Source organism: Nipponia nippon, unplaced genomic scaffold, assembly GCF_047370975.1.
Source record: "Nipponia nippon isolate SJK-2023a ecotype South Korea unplaced genomic scaffold, ASM4737097v1 scaffold_4, whole genome shotgun sequence".
Taxonomy (NCBI): domain Eukaryota; kingdom Metazoa; phylum Chordata; class Aves; order Pelecaniformes; family Threskiornithidae; genus Nipponia; species Nipponia nippon.
In genome coordinates this window covers 17299159-17316812 of record NW_028262358.1, presented here as the reverse complement: position 1 = coordinate 17316812, position 17654 = coordinate 17299159, and the positions used below count along the sequence as shown (strand labels likewise).

General features: G+C 39.1%; 1 protein-coding gene across 5 annotated transcripts in view; it reads left to right on the top strand.

Moving 5' to 3' along the window:
* PPP1R21 (protein phosphatase 1 regulatory subunit 21) overlaps nt 1-17654 on the top strand; it is a 33879-nt gene continuing 16225 nt past the window's right edge. The window contains exons 1-12 of one of the 5 annotated variants that reach the window (XM_087776989.1): nt 41-179; nt 2502-2616; nt 3292-3360; nt 3797-3943; nt 5853-5954; nt 6662-6826; nt 6927-6985; nt 9350-9444; nt 11830-11882; nt 14086-14235; nt 17310-17411; nt 17487-17575. In XM_087776989.1, coding sequence (XP_087633115.1) covers nt 2572-2616; nt 3292-3360; nt 3797-3943; nt 5853-5954; nt 6662-6826; nt 6927-6985; nt 9350-9444; nt 11830-11882; nt 14086-14235; nt 17310-17411; nt 17487-17575 — 1076 coding nt within the window. In that variant the 5' untranslated portion in view covers nt 41-179; nt 2502-2571. The other 4 variants (XM_087776990.1, XM_087776988.1, XM_087776991.1 and 1 more) reach the window with 4 other exon arrangements.

The window sequence follows — 17654 nt, the reverse complement described above, 5'->3', positions numbered from 1 at the left end:
TGGGGCGGTGTGGTGACGTCATCGCGCTCCCGCCGCCCGAACCCGGAAGTGCGTCTTCCCTTCGCGGGCGTGCGGGGCCGGCGGCTGTGTTAGCGCCGAGCCGAGCCGGCGGCGGGGGGATGGCGGCGGCCGCGGAGCTGCAGGGGAAGTACCAGAAGCTGGCGCAGGAGTACTCCAAGGTACCGGGCGCCAGAGCCCGTCCCCGGTGCTCCGCGAGCGGCGGCCGCCGCCCCCCTGCCGGTGCCGCCCCCCTCCAGCCGCTCCCTGCGCGCGGGCTGCCGGCCGTTACGCGCCTAACGGCCGCCTGTCTGAGGGGAAGGGGCCTTCCCCCCTGGGCCCGCCGGGCTGCTTCGGCCTTCCCTGAGCCTGCCCTGGCCGGAGGAGCCGGCTGCACTGCCCCGGTGCCGCCGTGGGGCGGCGGGGCCCTGAGCTCTCCCGCCCGGCTCGGCTGCCTTCGGCGCTGCGCTCCAGCCGGAGCGGGGGGCTGCTCAGGACTGGAACGCTGATTTTGGTGGCAGCGTGAAGCATTCGAGGCCCGAGGGTTGCCTCTTCTCGAGGGTGAAGTGAAGGCAAACTTGGGCAGGCAGGGGAGGTGCGAGTTTGCAGGTGCCAAGGGAATACGGTGTTGGCTGGGCAAGCTGGCGTGAGGCAGAAAGTGGCCTTGTCTGTAAAGCATCCAGTAGGACAAAAAATGGGTTCAGCTATGCCAGGGAAGTGAAACTAGCACTGCTTTCCCTTGCTTCTCCACTTCCCAGGCAGGCATGAGGCTTAGCTATCTTTTTACGTGTGAACATTCGTTGAGGTCTTAGTCTTGTATCTTACCCGTAGACTCTGAGTTTGCTTTTGACTGGTGGATGTGGGAGTTCAGAGGCGTTAGTAGTGCTTGCAGTGGTGTTGCAGTGTCTTGGAAGCAGGGACACTTGATTCTGCACTTACCTCATGTCTGTTCCCATTCTTCTGCAGCTGCCCTAGGTGACTTTGCTTCCCATTTCTGGTGCTGCTTAACGGAGTATTTTCAAAGACTTCTGGCCTGTAGTGGAGAATGCCTTTCCTTTCCAAGGTGCTTGAGATGATTTCTTAAATGGTGGAGCCTTGCTTAATACAGAATTCTTCGTTCTTGTTTCTTCACTAAAAGGAAGAGGAGACTCTTGGTCTTGAATGGCATAGCTCTTCAATGGCCTTGGGAAAGAAAGCCATCACTTTGGTTTTGTGTAGCCCAGCATCAGAGTGTTTGGCACAAGGCACTTGACTGTATTTGACACCTTTCCCTAGATTACAGAATGATGCATCTTTAAATACTGCTCTCTTTGGAACTGCTATTAAAAAAAACCCAAACAAACGGTAAAGAATCTAAATTGTTCACAGTTTTTTTTTTTTAATGCTTCTACAAAATCATTTTAAGAAAACTGAATTCACTTTGGGGCTTTGTAGGTCATAATTCACATTTCTTGTTGCTTTCTACAGTGGCTCTGCTGTACCTTGGAGATTAAAAATGGCTCAGGATAAGGTAATTGAGGGACTTTGCTGCTTGATTCCCAAATGAGACTTTGAAATGTGGACTTTCAACTATAGCTTCTGAAAGTTCCAGCTGCTGGATCCTCTTTCTTTTAGTATCATGGTGTCCAAAAGCTTTCTTTGAACTTTGTCTTGCAACTTTTGGCCTGTGATGTTTCATTGGTTCTATGTGGGAACTATTTTTCAGTCTCATCCCACCTCTTGTGCAACAACTCCAGGGCATTGTGGGATCCCCTTTGCAGGTAACTCTCCTTTTTGTGCAACTGATCAGTTGTTCAGTTGTCTGTTTATTGTGTGCAGGTGGAAATGGAGAGTAGCCCTTGGAAGCTATTTGCCTGTTCACTTAATCGTGTTGTGGACGCCAAGGAGAGAGGTAGACAAGAGCTTGATAGATTCAAGGAGTGCCAAGGGAAGTACCTGCCAAAGGATTGCTTTCCCTTTCAGTTCACAGAGCAGTCCAGAAGAAGGATGTATGTTTTCAGAGTCTCTCCTTCCCCTCAAGTTGCAGCTTCTGACTCTCTCACACAGCTCAGATGTAGTCAAAAGCAGTAGTCAAAAGGCTCTTTCAACTTCTGACAGCCTTTGGTGGATCACACTTCAGCTTGGGTATCTCAATACAGCACGACTGAGCTAGCTCATTCACTGCACCTGACATGTTCCTGCATTAGTAGCTGTGGCAGAAAAAAGCCGTAGAAAACTACTGCGCTGCTTTTTCTTGCTAGGGAAACCCTGTGCTTGGAAGTCTTTCTGTGGTGCTCTTGCAAGTTTCTTCTCTTGCCTTTGTGATGCCTGAGCAGCAGTGGGAATACTGCAGGGCAAAAGCCTGTGCTTAGCAATGTCAACTGACTTTTGACCTTTCAAATATGTTCAGTCATCAGACTGAAAAGATTAGCCATTGCTGTTTTACATTGAATCTTGCCTTTTATGCATCTGCCAGAGGTATTCCCAAACACTATACAAACCCTTTTAATTTATATCTGCAACAGCTGGACTCAAACATGTCAAATGAATACAAACTGCCATTGAAGAAACCAGGATTCAAGCAATTATCAAGGAATGGGAAGATGGAACTGTCGGTATCCTCATTGCTGCAGGGTAGAGGTACTCTGTGAAGTGACTGGGAAATAGATTTCCTGAGTATCACTTTTCATCGCAGGGATTTTAGCTCAGATTTGTGAGCTATATAAGTAAGTCTTAGAGGGCTTTTTCTTCTACGCTTTTTGTGCGTATTCGAGAAGTGTTTGTCAAGCTGTTCTCTCTGGATCATCTGCTGCTACCAGTAATAAATATTTTTGCATTAGAGTATAGTTAAGCTCTTCTTAAATTGATAGAGATTTTTACTTTATTCGGAGCCCTGCTTATGTTCCAGAACCGGTCGTGAACAGTTTTGGGGAGAGACAGAAGGAGCACTGAATACGAGCAAGAACTTGATTAGTTAAGGAAGACGTTGCAACTTTTCCATCTTTGTTCACTGTTCTTCAAACCTTAACTATACTTACGTAACTAATCTTCCAAGATATTTATTGACTAAGAATTATGTTTTATTTGACCAAAATATTCAGATGGTAAAGTAACTTCTTGTTTCTTGGCAATTCACGATATGAATTGGATAATTTTTCAACTTGATACCACTACTATCTACCTGAACAGAATACTTCAAAAAGCATGCACATCTGGTGCTCTCATGAGAGAATATGACACTTGATGCACATTCTAGTGAATGGCTTTTGTTTATTCCTTTGTCTTGCATAGTTATTGGCATCTTTTATTTTTCAGCTTCGAGCTCAGAACCAAGTACTGAAAAAAGGGGTTGTAGATGAGCAAGCAAACTCTGCTTCTCTGAAGGTAATGTTTAAAAACTGCTCATGTCAGATGTATTAAGCTGTGACAAAATAGGTAAATGGGAAGGGTAAGTGGGAATACTTTTTACTCAAAGTATTGTGATTAAAAGAATAAAGAAGGAACTTGATTTAGTGAAAGAATTTCTGTTCTGCAACTAGTCTTAATTGTTCTCTGTAGGTGCTGACTTTGTAAAAGTGGAAGGTTGCTTCTTGATGATTAACTTACAGAATGAAGTACCTACTTGAGTGTGATCTGTGGGCAGCTCAAGGAAGTGAAATCTGTTTTTTTGCTTAAAAGCAGTACTTTTAGCCTCTTCAGCGTTCAAATAGTAAAGAAAACAATCTTTAAAGTGTTCTTTTTGTTTAATGTGATATTTCATATTAAAAGCATGTGCAAAAGTAAGTGTGAAAGTGTTATATTAAACTTTTTGGTCATTCAGGAGCAACTGAAGATGAAGGATCAATCACTGAGAAAACTGCAACAAGAAATGGACAGCTTGACCTTTCGAAATCAGCAACTTGCCAAGCGGGTGGAGTTACTTCAAGATGAACTTGCATTAAGCGAAGCTAGGGGCAAGAAGAACAAGGTATGTGCTAAAGGCAAAAATCCTTGCTTAGCAGGTGTCTGCTCCTCACCTGTCAATGTCTTGTCCTCATTTCTAGCAGTAGTTGCTGTGTGTGAAGGGTTGAGCTGAATATTTTTGTCAGAAGTTGTGTTATTAACTGATGTTAGTGAAAATAACCACAAAACAGGTATTGATACATATAATATATGCTGAGTAGTTCTGTACTCAACTTTCTAGTGCATCAACTAACTGATACTGAATTGCTATCTTCCTTTCCAGATACTCATTAAGTGTTCAAACAGCTGGGAAAGATCTTGGAGCTCTGTGATTAATCTACTACTATGAAGAAAACTGATCACCCCTCATTTTCTATCCCTGCCTCCTTACTTTGTAATTTTGATGTCGATGGTTAACTCTTCAGCTTATGATTGTAGCTTTTCTAGTCAGCTCTTACGTGAATCTTGTCAAATGCTTTGAAATCTAAATTTTTAGCTAGTATTCAGTATGTTATTTCAAAATAACAGAACAATTTCAGTACTGTGATCTTTCTTTGCCAAAATGCTTGTTGATTAAACCTGCTTATACCGTGTTCTGTCTAAGATCAGACATGTCTTCTGTAGGTAACATCAGAACTCCAGGGGTGCTGCATCTCCGCTTAAGTAATTCTCAAGCATCCTTTGCTACCTTCCTCTTATGAGGAAACCCCTCTTAATTACTGCCATCTTTTCTTTGTTTGACCCTTCTGTTCTTTTATTTCATGTTATGTAACTTACTGCTTCACTAGACATGTTTCCAAATTTTGAAGGACCTCATCCTGGCTTGAGTACCTTTGCAAACCATTGCCACTGACTTTCTTTCCTGTTCAGCTGTCAGAATGCACAGTTCTGTATTTTGTTTTTTTTTAAGAAGTATTTGTACTACCTTTTAAATATGTTCCCTTTAGTTTTACCTATAGGGCGTCACTGAGTACTCAGGTTGTGTTGAACACACCGCCACTAAATTCCATGCCACCTGTACTTCAGAGACTTGCCATTGGGAGACCATGTAAATCACATCTAAAACTATTTAGATTAAGATTCGGATAGATGAACCATGTCAGACTGCAATCCTTTTAGAAGGAGGAGAATATGTGCCCATATCTCGGGTGTTGTAGTTCATAGGCTGACATCAAATGCAGAGCTGGCTTAGCTGTCCTAGCTGTTCCAAGCACTTGAAGTTTGGTGTTAAGTTTAAATGTAAACAGTCTCCCTTTTGTTTGGTGATGGTACTACCTTTGTTCAGCAGTGTGGTAGAGCAGGGAAGTGTGTGGGATTCACTGGTGGTCTCGGAGTCTTTTGGACAAAATGGGTGAAAAATGAGGAAACAATTGGCATAGAGATGTCTGTATTCTCGGGGTAGCTGGTGGACAGTGAAGACCCTGTGTTTTCCAGTGCCAGCTTGTGCTACAGCCTGCTGTGGGATAGTGCACTTTTGGTGATTATTCCTGGTCCCTGCTGAGACCAGACCCACTTATACCTGGATGCTTGGTGGGGGCAGATATGCCTTGCATACAGCTACCAAACCAAATAAGCCCATGTCAGTTCATATTACTGTGTGGAATCATGCAAGATTCAAATGATGTCAAATGGGCATCTGCTCATACGAGCAATTTCATGTGGGTGTGTATGTGACACCTGAGTGGAGGCTTTCCTGAGTCCTTATCGAGCTAGCGTTCAACCACTATACAGTAACAATGGCGTGAAAGGAAAAAGTGCTGCTTTTAGGCTCGCGCTGTGTGCAATATGCATACCTTTTGATATATTAGTCAATGTAAGAAAGATACGTACTCATGTGCCTCTATTGGGAATTAGCGATGGGAAATGTTTTCGTATACTTGAGGACAGGCTTTGGGATGCCCCCAGAGACAATGAATGCATTTCCTTTCTTTTAGAAAAGTGCAGAATCCTCGTCTCAGTTGAGTCAAGAACAGAAAAGTGTCTTCAATGAAGATCTTCAGAAGAAGATAGAAGAGAATGAACGACTACATATACTCGTGAGTGAAACTTGTTTAGCCTTTCTTTTCAGTTCAGAAAAGTGGTCACATGAGCAAAGATGGAGAAAATAAAACGCAACCTGACAGCTAGTGGGTTTAGAAGCTTAGTTGTATGCAAAACAGTAGATTAGATCAGATAGCTTGTTTATAAAGATGTTCGCTGGGCAAATTAAGTATTTTGACTTCAGATTCTTAAGACAGCATGTGGAATAACTCACACAATAGGTGTTTTTCTCATTTAGACTTTTAACTTTTGGTGACACTGCGCTGCTCTGCTGAAAACAGCCATATAGTTGGTACTGGGTGGAAACTCCTTTTTAGTTCACTGTTTCAGAATTGCCTTAAAACTTAAAATATTTTCTGCAAGTTGCCATAATTAAGTCAGGAATTAATTTACCAAAATGGAATGCATTTCACTTCAGTTTAGAAAACTTGAGAAAAACCTTACGGCTCAAGTTTAATTTTTCATGTGTCTACAATTAGTTGGCAATATATTTAAGGAATGCTTAGCACTACAAAACTTTATTAAACACAAAGTACTTTGTTCCTCAAGCTTTTCTCTGTAAATATCGTCATAAAACTTCTATTTGTCTGAGAACTAGTACTTGTTATTAACCTGGACTGGCTAATTAAATTGGTGTAACTCATAGGACTAGTTTCCATAGTAAAATGAAGCTTTCATATGAGCTGTGCTTTTCTTTTTCTAGTTCTTTGAAGCAGATGAGCAGCACAAACGTTTAGAAGCAGAGCTGAGAACTAGACTTGAAGTTTTGGAAACTGATGCTGCCCAGCATCAAGCTGTGGTGGACAGTTTAACGAGGAAATACACAGATACCATAGAAAAGCTGCAGAATGATAAAACCAAATTAGAAGTAAGGAGTTTTTCCTCTTACTCGCAAGTTTGAAAAGTTTTGAAATGAAATGTCTTGCTCTGTCAGTACTTACATTGTGGGATTATCTTCTTGCATAAAGATCAAGTCTCAGACACTAGAAAGAGAAGCTAAGGACTGTAGGCTTCGAACCGAAGAATGGTAAGTGTTTTCATTTAATATAATGAAAAATTGATTTAAAGAAATAACTGCTGTAAAAGATTAACCGGGTTATTTTTAGAGAATGATACCTTAAAAAAGAAAAAAAAAAAAAGACTTTAATAAAACAAGATACTGGGCAACAGCACATTAACTTCAAGACTGTGCAGATCAGACCCCTTTTCCTTCTCCTGAGGATGTAACTAGATGATCAGTTCCACATGTTCAGCTTTCAGTAAGAGCAGTTTTGTCGCCAGGCTGTTTTAAGTAGCTGTGAAGTTGATGAAAGCTTCAAGAATTTATTTGTAATGGAATGGTATAAAAAGTAAAGAAGCTACTGAACTTGTATGAAACAAAGATATTTGAGGTTTTTACAAACTGCTTCTAAAAACAAAGCTTGGGTAAGGTATGCTGAGACAACCGAGTGAAGAGAGTTTCAAAAATCCCCCTCCACCCCAAAAGTTTCTTGAACAATTGCTTTTGCTTCAGGTATAACATGCTCAGCTAGAATATTTGAAAGTTTTTGTTGAAGGGTTGTATTGTTAGTTTTGGAATACCTTTATTGTCTTCAAGACAAGTTGTAGAAAACGGGAAGAAGTTGAGGACCGTGGGCCAAATCAATTTAGGGTGCACTTCTCTGAAGTTCATTATTAAGGTGCATTTTTTAAAGATATATGTGCAGTATAGATCTTTAATGTAGTGGATAAAATGCTTAGTGAATGATCAGATGAAGAGTCCATCCTTTCAAATGGTAACCTTGAAGTATGAGTTTTAATTATTTTGATAGATGTGAAGATACTTGAATTCTAAAAACTCTCATCTAATACAGGTCGGGGTTCCACTAAGAATGACTTGCAAAAGAGGATGAAAACTGTGTTTTGCTGCTCTTTGCTTTTTTGTGGTGTTTGAAAAAGTGTAGTCTTAATCTGCTACTATTCAGTTCAGAGCTTGTCTGTCATATTCTGCAATGACTGGGTAATTAATGTCATTGTAAGAAATTGTCCTTACCACTTGAGAAGGGAGACTTTTAAAAAATACTAAAGCCTGACACATCTTTATTTTAAACACTGAAATCAGTATCTAATGAACACATGACAGAAGATGTCTTTGAGAGTACTGCTATTCTGTTTTCCCCACTCTTTCAAGGAAAGGGATCCATTTGCCTCTGACACCCACACTTTATTCAGGAAAGCCAGAGGATATGAGACTTGACAGCCTGGATGTCTTGAAAATTAAAGGGCAGAATGTAAAACAAAACATATCAAACTACTTGTTTGCCATTCCTTTGTAGTACAAGAAGGAAACATCTGTACTTTTGCAGCTTGTCTTTGAGTTTATTTTCTATCATGCCCAATGCTACTGCAGTTCATGCTGTACAATTTCTATGTGATTTTGGAGCTGCTATTCAAGAAACATGTTTGTTAATGTGCATGAGCTACTTATTGGCCAGTTTCTTCATGTCTTGCTTGTCTATTTTGGATTCCTTTTCCTTATTAGTCCTGATAAATTTCCATGTGTCAAATGTTTTTGTAAAAAAGGAAAAAAACCATCACTTTGACACCTTCCCCCCTACCCTCCACTATATATGCAGGAATTCTAGATGTCAAACGGGAAACAAAACAGTGAAGAATTTGGGGTCCTAAGTTGGGTAAGGTGTGGAATTTGGTCTGAATCAATATGCAGTAATCTTTGACATATGTAGAATCTATACTAATGATATTAGTAATCTTAATAACTTAGGTTCACATCTATATATGCAATCAAATGCAAGTGAAGCAGATTAGAGAAAAATCACTTGAGAATGCATCAGAAACATAATTGCCAAGTCTTGTGGGAATGGGCCATATCATAGTAGTGTTTAAATACGGGGCTTTGAAAAGCTTGTGAGGTATTTCTAATAGTGATGTGACATAGTTAACTGACTTATCGACGACTTGCTACTTGCATATTGGAATATTGCATCGGATATATAGTAACTAATTTAAAGACCCTTTTGCATTCCCATTCTAATTCCAGTAGAAAAGAATACCTTCATATAGCTTATACAATAATTGCAGAATTGGAAAATAAGGTAAAGATTAACTCTGAAGTAAGTTGAGCTTCTCAAGAATTGGAACTTAGGATTTACAACAATTTATTGCATCTTTCTCTGCATTTGTCAGGGATTAAAATACAATGTCATATATTAAATATGACGTAAAAGAGCAAAAATAATTCCTACTGTCTTATTTCTAGCTTCTAGAAAGTGACAGATACCTGTACACTCAAGGAATGCTTATGGCGAGCTATGGTGCTGGTGATACAGATTAAATTCTGAAGGTTTACAATGTGTGTGTGTGGTTTTTCATTTGTCTTTTTGTTATTTAGCCAGCAACAGTTAAAGAATCTTCAAGCAGCTTTGGGCACTAGACTGGAAGAATCTCTATGCATAATCAATGAAAAAGTACCTTTTAATGACACAAGTACGTATTACCTTGGTCTGGGTTTCTTGTTTAATTTTGGGTATCCATCTGGAGGAAGTACTCCTTATGAATTAAAATGTATTAGCTGTTAGAAATGTTGGACATCTGAACAGACACTTGGAGGTAATTGTAATAAGTATTCATAATACTCGTCATAATCTTGTTTAGTGATCTTAAAATATCAACTTTTTATGTTTATATATATCTAATGAAAATTAAAACTTTTGAAGGCATTTGAGTAATTTGCCACTTGTCTTGCTTAGTGTTGACAGAATATTGTGAAAGATGAAGAAACACTGTCAATTTACTGGTTTCTCCACAAATATTTCTATAGTTACTAATCTCAAACAGTATTATTTTTGGCAGAGTGTATTCCAGAGTTACAGTAAGTTAAGATGGGGATAAAGTAGTGGCTACAGTGATGTTGACTTAATGAGGCATTGCACCAATAATGGTCTACACTTAGTATTAGTGAGAAGTCTGTCAGTGTGTCTCATCTCTGATCAGAGAACATCCAGACTAGTTCTTATCTGTGGTTTGTCTCAGACTGGTTCATCTTTTCAGGGGGGAAAAAAAAAAAAAAACCTTTGAATTTGGGGACTTTTACCTGAAGCAACCTTTTTTTTTCTGCTTCCTTTCCAACTGCTACTAGATAAACTGAAATGCAGAGGATACCATGAGGTTAGGAGTGCTCAGCCTTTGCATTGCTTTGGTACAAGAATCGGTTAGTATGTGCCATATCAGTGCTGTGTACTGGGTGCTTTTGTAAATAGCTTGAACACGAGGTTGTACTTGGGGAGGCAGCAATCTGTACTCTTCTGGCAGTGAGACTAGGAGGACCTGGAATAGTGAAAAAGCTGAAAGTAGTAGAGACGGAGCAGAGAAGTGAAAACAGGCTGTTGAATTTCCAGTAGGTTTTATTGGTAGCTTTTGCATTTTTTCATTTAGTTTAAAACTTGATGACAATGTTTTGAATAGCCTTAGGTTCTCTAAAAGCTGACCTGGCTGGGTGATGCAGGAGTGAGCCTTCCAAATTCTCCACTGGGTTGGCAATGCAATGATTCTTGGCTTAGCAACACCAGATCATCTTTTTAGGAAATGTTGACTCTCATACAGCAGGTTGCGCTTAAGTGTTGGTGTCTTGAGTTGATACCCTTAGCACTTCTTTCCTCTCACAAAGATCACTTTGCCTGGCATCTGCTGCCTATTTCTACTTCTTAACTGATTTTTTTTTTACAGGTGGTTATCATTGTAGTGAGAACTTCGATGCAAATAATGTATCTGCTCACTCAGCTGCCATAGCACAATGGTTTTGCTTGTGTAGAAAACACTGCAAATAGTGGACAGATCTTTAGTGACAGAATGAGAGAAAGTCAGGAAATGTTTGTCTAGTGTGGATTCCAGCTGTTTTGCTATAGGCTCTGTAGTTGGTTTTAAGTGTAACTAGCAGCTGGCTTCAGTTCCAGTAACAATCAAATGACTTGTTGACTGCTAAGCATGATTTTGAGAGTAGAAAGATAACAAGAAAAGTTTTCTGAAGCATTTGCTGACGGGTAGGATTTGGTAATTTTGGACAGTTTTTTGTTCTGAATACAACTACCTCTTCCCATGTGTTAATTGCCAAATGTGAATGATACAAAAGGAATAAGAAGCTGTAAATTTCTTTGTGTGGAAATTTTAAACTAAAGTGTTTATTATTCCATTTAATTGAGGATGGATGTGATCCCTTTTAAATCTATGAGACTTTGTAAGCTGTTCTCTAGGTACAAATATCCCTCTACCTATTTAAAAATTGTGCCCACTTGTAATTGAATAATCATTCTAGTTGCGCTGTAACTGGAACAGAATGCTGAATATGTGGAGAGTACATCTTATTCTAAATTATCAACAAATCAAGTACATACAGGAGCTTTTCTTTAAACATGCAAACCATTAAAAAAAAAAAAAATCCTCTTATTTGACTGTCCCTGGAATGTAACTGAAATTTGAAGATCATCTTGAATTCTTTAAGGGTGTTTTTTAAAGATTTTTTTTCACTCTTGTTAGTGATGAATACTGTTCTTTTGGGCAAGAGGATTCTGCTCTTACCTATCAAATTCAGGGTGTTCAGATGGTTAAATTTGCTTACAATCTGAGGCAACTATAGAAGTGCTTTCTCTCCACCTAGTCGCAGTTACAGTTCTTAAGTGAGGATGTTTAGGCCTACATTATTGAAGCTAATTGATTGTATCTTTTTAGTTAATATTACTTGCATGAACTGTAATATTACTGCAATGAAATTTTATATTAAAAAAAATCACTATTTACCAATTAGTGTCTCTTAAAAAAAAAAAACCACCCCACGATTTAATAAGTGCATATAACTCAACTTTTGTCCTTTTGTAGGATCTAATCGATACAATGCTCTGAATGTACCGTTACACAACAGAAGACATCAGGTAAGCATTTTTTTATGGCTTCATATGTGAAGATGCAACTTTCTACACCGATACTGAATAAAAGCAGTCATTTTAGTGACCCAGAATGTCAGAAGATAGGCTATCTTACTGATGTCATGATATTCCAAGGGAATTTCTGTCCACAGAGCCCCTGCGCTTTTCAAAAGGTAGTCTATACTGTTCTTGTGTTGAGGAGTCAAGTTGTCTGCTTGCTCACCTCGCTTCACTAGAACTAATCCATTGACTATTGGCTTATGATCACTGTAGGTATTAACTCAGGCATGCCTTTCTAAAAAGAATGGCAAAAAGGCTTTATATTTGTCTCTTATTAAAGCTATAAGAAATATTCTTTTACTATACCAACCTGCAATAAGTTAAACTTGAACATTTCATTTTTAAAGTTGATTAAAACTACGTTAGTTTAGAGGTCTTAAGCTTTTTGTTGAAAAAAGGTAGTTTTGGCATCTTAAATTCCGTTTTCCTCAAACTGAACTTCTTCAGTCACATTGCTTGAGCCCCGAAGAATGTTTGCATTTGTAAACTGTACATTGGTGTGTATACTAGAATACCATAGTAGTTAATATTACTTGTCACTAGTCATAATCCTTTTAAGGAATAAATGATGTATCTTTGAGAACTCTGCATGGTTAATTTATATTTCATTACATACTTCTTGCCAAAACACCTCTTACTTGCAGCCAAATCACCCTTATTAATTTAAATATTATTTAAAAAAAAAGTTTCTGTTCATTACTGTAATTTCACCAGTTTGCTTGGGAATGTGTTTTACTCAGTGTTCAAAAATGAGCATTGGTTTTCTGTGAATAGCTAAATATATTGAGGCTTTTTACAGTAGTAAATCAGATACTTTGATGCAGTCAAAATTTTCCTGTTTTGCTACCACTGAGGATGGGCACCACAGCACTCAGTGTTTTTTCTCTTTGCTTGTATTATATGTCTTGAACCTTCAAGTCAGTACATTCAGATGCCACTGTAGAAAGATTTCAAATAGGCACTTCTGAAGAAAGGAGAAAGCAGCTATAAAGAGACCTTGTTCCTAAAATGTTTGCTGTGAGAACAAGTGACCTGCTGTCCAGCTTTGTGATGGAAGTAGCCCTAAATCAACCTGTTGCTGAGTTCTAAGAAAAATCTGAATAACTGTGTTGAGAGTTTCTCCCTTTACTATTTTCTGCTAGCACTATGTCAGCCAGCCTCATGCTTCAAGATCTGCAGTCTTGAAAGGGTTCCAGGACAGATTTTTGTGACTGGCTCTGCCAGTGGAGTCAAAATGCTAGTGTATTAGCACAGGCTGCAGTGTTAAAGACAGCGAAACCGTAATATTGTCTGTTTTCCTTCCTTGCATAGCTAATTAACATACACAAGCTGAGTATAATGACTGCATTAATTACGCACCACCATCCCCGATCCATAATCAAGATTCACTTGATTTAACACTTCAATAAAGCATTAGGAATACATCTCTGAAGGATAAGTCATTCTTGGCTGAAATGTCACTTTAACCTTATTCTGTCCTCCATAAATCACAACAGAGCGTGGTTTTCTTCTCTGTTGCCTTTGCTTTTTCAGAATGTTCCATTTTGGATCCATTTCTTCGATACTTTCCTATTGCACTAAAGCCACAGAACAGCCTTATTCATGAGCAGCAGCTCAGTTCTGTCCAGGTGGGAGAATAAGAATTGAGCGTTACTTGTTAGAGAAGCAGACACCTCTTATTCTGGGAGAAAACCTCATTGTTTTTTACTAATTAAAGTTAGGTTTTGTTACAACCAGGTGTTACAAATTTCTCACTATCACCACACTGAAAGAATTGAGCTGTTGTCAGCCATTAGTCTATTGGTCTTTAGAAATCTTAATTTCAAAGATGGTTTCTGTAACTGTGCTAACCTATAAGTGTTCTTGTGGCCTGTAGTTTGAGAAATGCAGCAGAGGCAAAGCATCACCTGTTGTATGAAATAAAAATATACTTTGTCATCATAGAAAAACATGCCCTTCTGTGTGGCATTGTATTTTATTTGTAGACTTTAAAAATTGAGTTGAAGATAATTGCTGCTATGTATTTTAGGCTGAACTGATAACAAGAAAGAAATAATTGATAGCAATTTTCTTGTCCAACCATAGACTTTTTTTTTCATATTTATATAAGTACCTGTCAAATATAATCATTTTATAACTGTCTTTACAGCTGAAGTTGCGAGACCTTGCTGGCCAGGCGCTGGCTTTTGTTCAAGAACTTGTAACAGCTCTTTTGAACTTCCATACATACACTGAGCAGAAGGTACAGATCTTTCCCATTGATTCTGCAACAGACACTATATCACCGTTAAATCAGAAGGTAAAGCTTACAGATTTCAGCTACAAGTAGATTCAATTATGTAGAATTTCATGAGTGAATAATCTTAGTTATGCAAGCTTCTACCACCTTTACTGGAATGCTGTGAGTGTGTTCCTGAGAGGCAGCCTCTCCTGCATGAGAAGTCTTTTTGGTGAATTTTCTGAATGTGGGTGAAAGTGTAGCTGCAGAGAATCCTTTTCCCCTGTGCCTCTGCTACAAGAGCAATATGATAGTCAAATCAAGGCTTTGCTTTATAAGTGCTAAATTAAAGTGCATTTGTCAAAAGTTCAGCTGACTTATTTTAAAATACACAACTATTGCACTGCTAAATAGATGCTTGTCTTAGTTAATGCACTGCAGCATGGGAGGTGTTGAGGCCGAAGGGCTTGTGTTTAAAGCATTTAACTGTAGTGTGAAATAAACTGAATGTAAAGTAGGCTTATGAAGGAGAGAACTTGGACTCTGTTCCCTCGTCAACAAACAACTTTATAATCTGATTTTGGGCTGTTTGTGTAAAGACCTTTCCTGTAAGTGTTCTGAAGCTTCAAGTCTGTAAAGCGTGTTGAAATTACGACGAGAAACCTGACCTGTCTCTTTCTGTGCAACTCTATGGGAGGACTTTTTTGAGAGTATCATTCAGAGCTGTTAAGCTGCATCTTTTGACTTTCTATGCCATGAGGCATGGAAAAGAACGTTGTGCACAAGGATTTGTGTAGGGATGCATACATGTATGCTTTGGAATAAAATTGCTTTAACATCGGAGTTGTTGACTTCATAGTGCAAGTGGACCTATGTGCATTTAAGTGGCTGGATGACAGTATTATCCAGTTCAGGCTGTAATTTCAATTTAGTAGTTTGTAGGGCTCAGACTTAGGCTACCAAGATGGATGTGATTTGCATTCATCAAATGGCTGCAATGCATGTAGTGGCAATGTTAACTATCACAAAACTTTCCTGTTCTTGGAGAGACCTCCTTTAATCTCTTTGCAGGCAACAAATATGCTTGTGAGGGTGTTTATCCACTAGAGAAATCCCACTCTATTTACCTTCTCAGTTGTTTCAACTATTTCAATCAAGAATACACTTTTGCAGAGATTCAGCATAGATCTTAGTTTGAGAACATTTTCTTGCTCCTGCCACCAAACGTACTCAAAATGGCATATCCTTCTTGTGAAAATTATGCGGCCTTGTCATCTCCCAAATTCTTTGGGGCAGGAACTGTGTCTCCTTGTTTATGTGGCCCGGTGTGGTGGCTGAGTTCTACAGATATTACTGCAGTTTACACTAAGGGAATAAAATCAGGTTTCTTAGACATCACTTCTCATGCATTTTTTTTCTTAATGTCCTTGTTAACACTTCTTTTGTTGCTTTTCAGCAGAGAAATGCTTTCACACTGCTGAAACATGCAACTTAATCAGAACTATAATTTGATTCTCCTTTTCTGATAATTGGCTCTGATTCAGTAGTTCAAGCTTTGTTTTCATAATTATGTCTCTTGTAGTCTGCCCCATTGTGTATTCATGACCTAATTGCCTCAGTGCACTGCTGCCTCTCAGGGCTTTTGCTGTGACTTTCCAGCAGTGAAGCATCTTTTATCACTCACTGAAGCTGCTGTTGCTCCTGTATTTTTGATTAATTTATCTATTTGCTTGGCAAGTGTTCTCAGTGTGATCTTAGCTTCTCCACTGAGTGATTCAAAAACCTCCCCTTAACGTGGTAGAGAAAATGAGACGAGAGTCAGGTAGTGGCTTAGCACACTTGCACTGATTTATTTTTCCCCAACTCCAGGTCTTGTCTGGCGCTTTCGAGTTATTTTCCCCACCAAACACTCAAAGTAGATGTGGACAATTCCCTTCCAGGTTCAAGTATTCCTTTTCTCTTTAAGTATTGGATTGCTGGGTTCTGCTGGGTCTTCAGCATCGTGCCAGATAACTCCAGTCCTCTCTCTTGCAACACAAGTCAGGAGCATTCTGCATGTGTTATTTCTTCCTCCTTAGACTTAGGAATTTTTCCTAATTCCATCCAGATTTGTGCATGCATGAATGAGAGCTTGGCATCTCTCTCTTCTTGTTAACACTGTGTTACTGCACTGTAATAAATCAAGAAATAATTAAAATTTCTCATACCTTATTTGCCTGGGAACTGTAGCTACTGTTGTGGTATAAATAATCAAAGGTGAAGGTATCTTTCTGTGGGGTAAAATAAAAACCAGGAGCACTTTTGACTACCAATGTCAATCTGTGGAATAAGCTTTTTGTAGTACTGTGATATCAAAATTGAAAGCTGACGGTACTGTTACATTTTGATTGTGTGTACGAGTAAACACCTTTCTTCTCAGGTATACTTTTTTGAAGGCGAAATTAGCCATAGAATTTACTTAAGCAATGTTAGCAAAGTCAGGCAGTTCTATGAGGCCAGAGTTTCATAATTGCCCAAACCCGTCATAGTTCTTTAAAGTAAGAATTCTCCCTTTAATTAATTACCGCTGCATCCTTTGCATTGGCATAAGCATGCTTTGACCTATGTTGAAAACTGAATGGGATACAGATAAAGATTAAAATGTATCTTTTGCCCTCAGTTTTAACTCGGTTTAGTTCTTCGATACTTTGCACAGCTATGCTGTGCAAATGCTTGTGCTGATGCACAGGACAAGGGCTGAGAGGCAAACAACAGCTGGGAAGGAGGTAGGATAGTTTATTCTGGTGGCTTAATGGTGCATGGATCTAGCCTTAATTTGACTGGAGTTGAGCAAGGAATGCAAAAACTTAAAAAGCAGGGGTTTGGTGTGCTGTGCATGGCAGTTAAGATAGGGTGCTGTGGCAAAGCCCTAGATGGGGTTTTGCCTGAACTTCCACTGTACTCTTCACTATTGCTCACTTTCCCTCAAGGTGTGTGTTTGTGTGTCCTGTAGAAGAGGTTGCTGTATATCACTTGACTGCTATATCTTATTATTGATGTCCTGGGGATCATTTAAGATGACAGGTGCTTTGCTAAAGTGGACTGTTCAATTGTTAACTTGGAGCAGTTCCCAAGAGCCTTCAGCAAGCACCATTTAAAAATCTCTCTGTACTCAGTTCTCACAGTATCTTCATGAAAATGCTTCGTATGTTCGCCCTCTGGAGGAAGGAATGCTTCACTTGTTTGAGAGTATTACAGAAGATACTGTGACAGTCCTGGTAAGATTTCTTATTTTTAGTATTGAAAAAGATTTTTACAGAGCAAAAATACTTACATGTTGTTTTTCCTTCCAGGAAACAGCTGTGAAACTGAGGGTCTTCTCAGAACATTTAGCTTCCTACTTACGCTTTTTAAGAAAGATTCTTCCTTATCAGTTAAAAAGGTACTTTTGATTTGATAGATCAAATTAAAGGGGCACTAAGTGTCAGGCATGCAGTATTGTCAACATCTACAACTCAAAT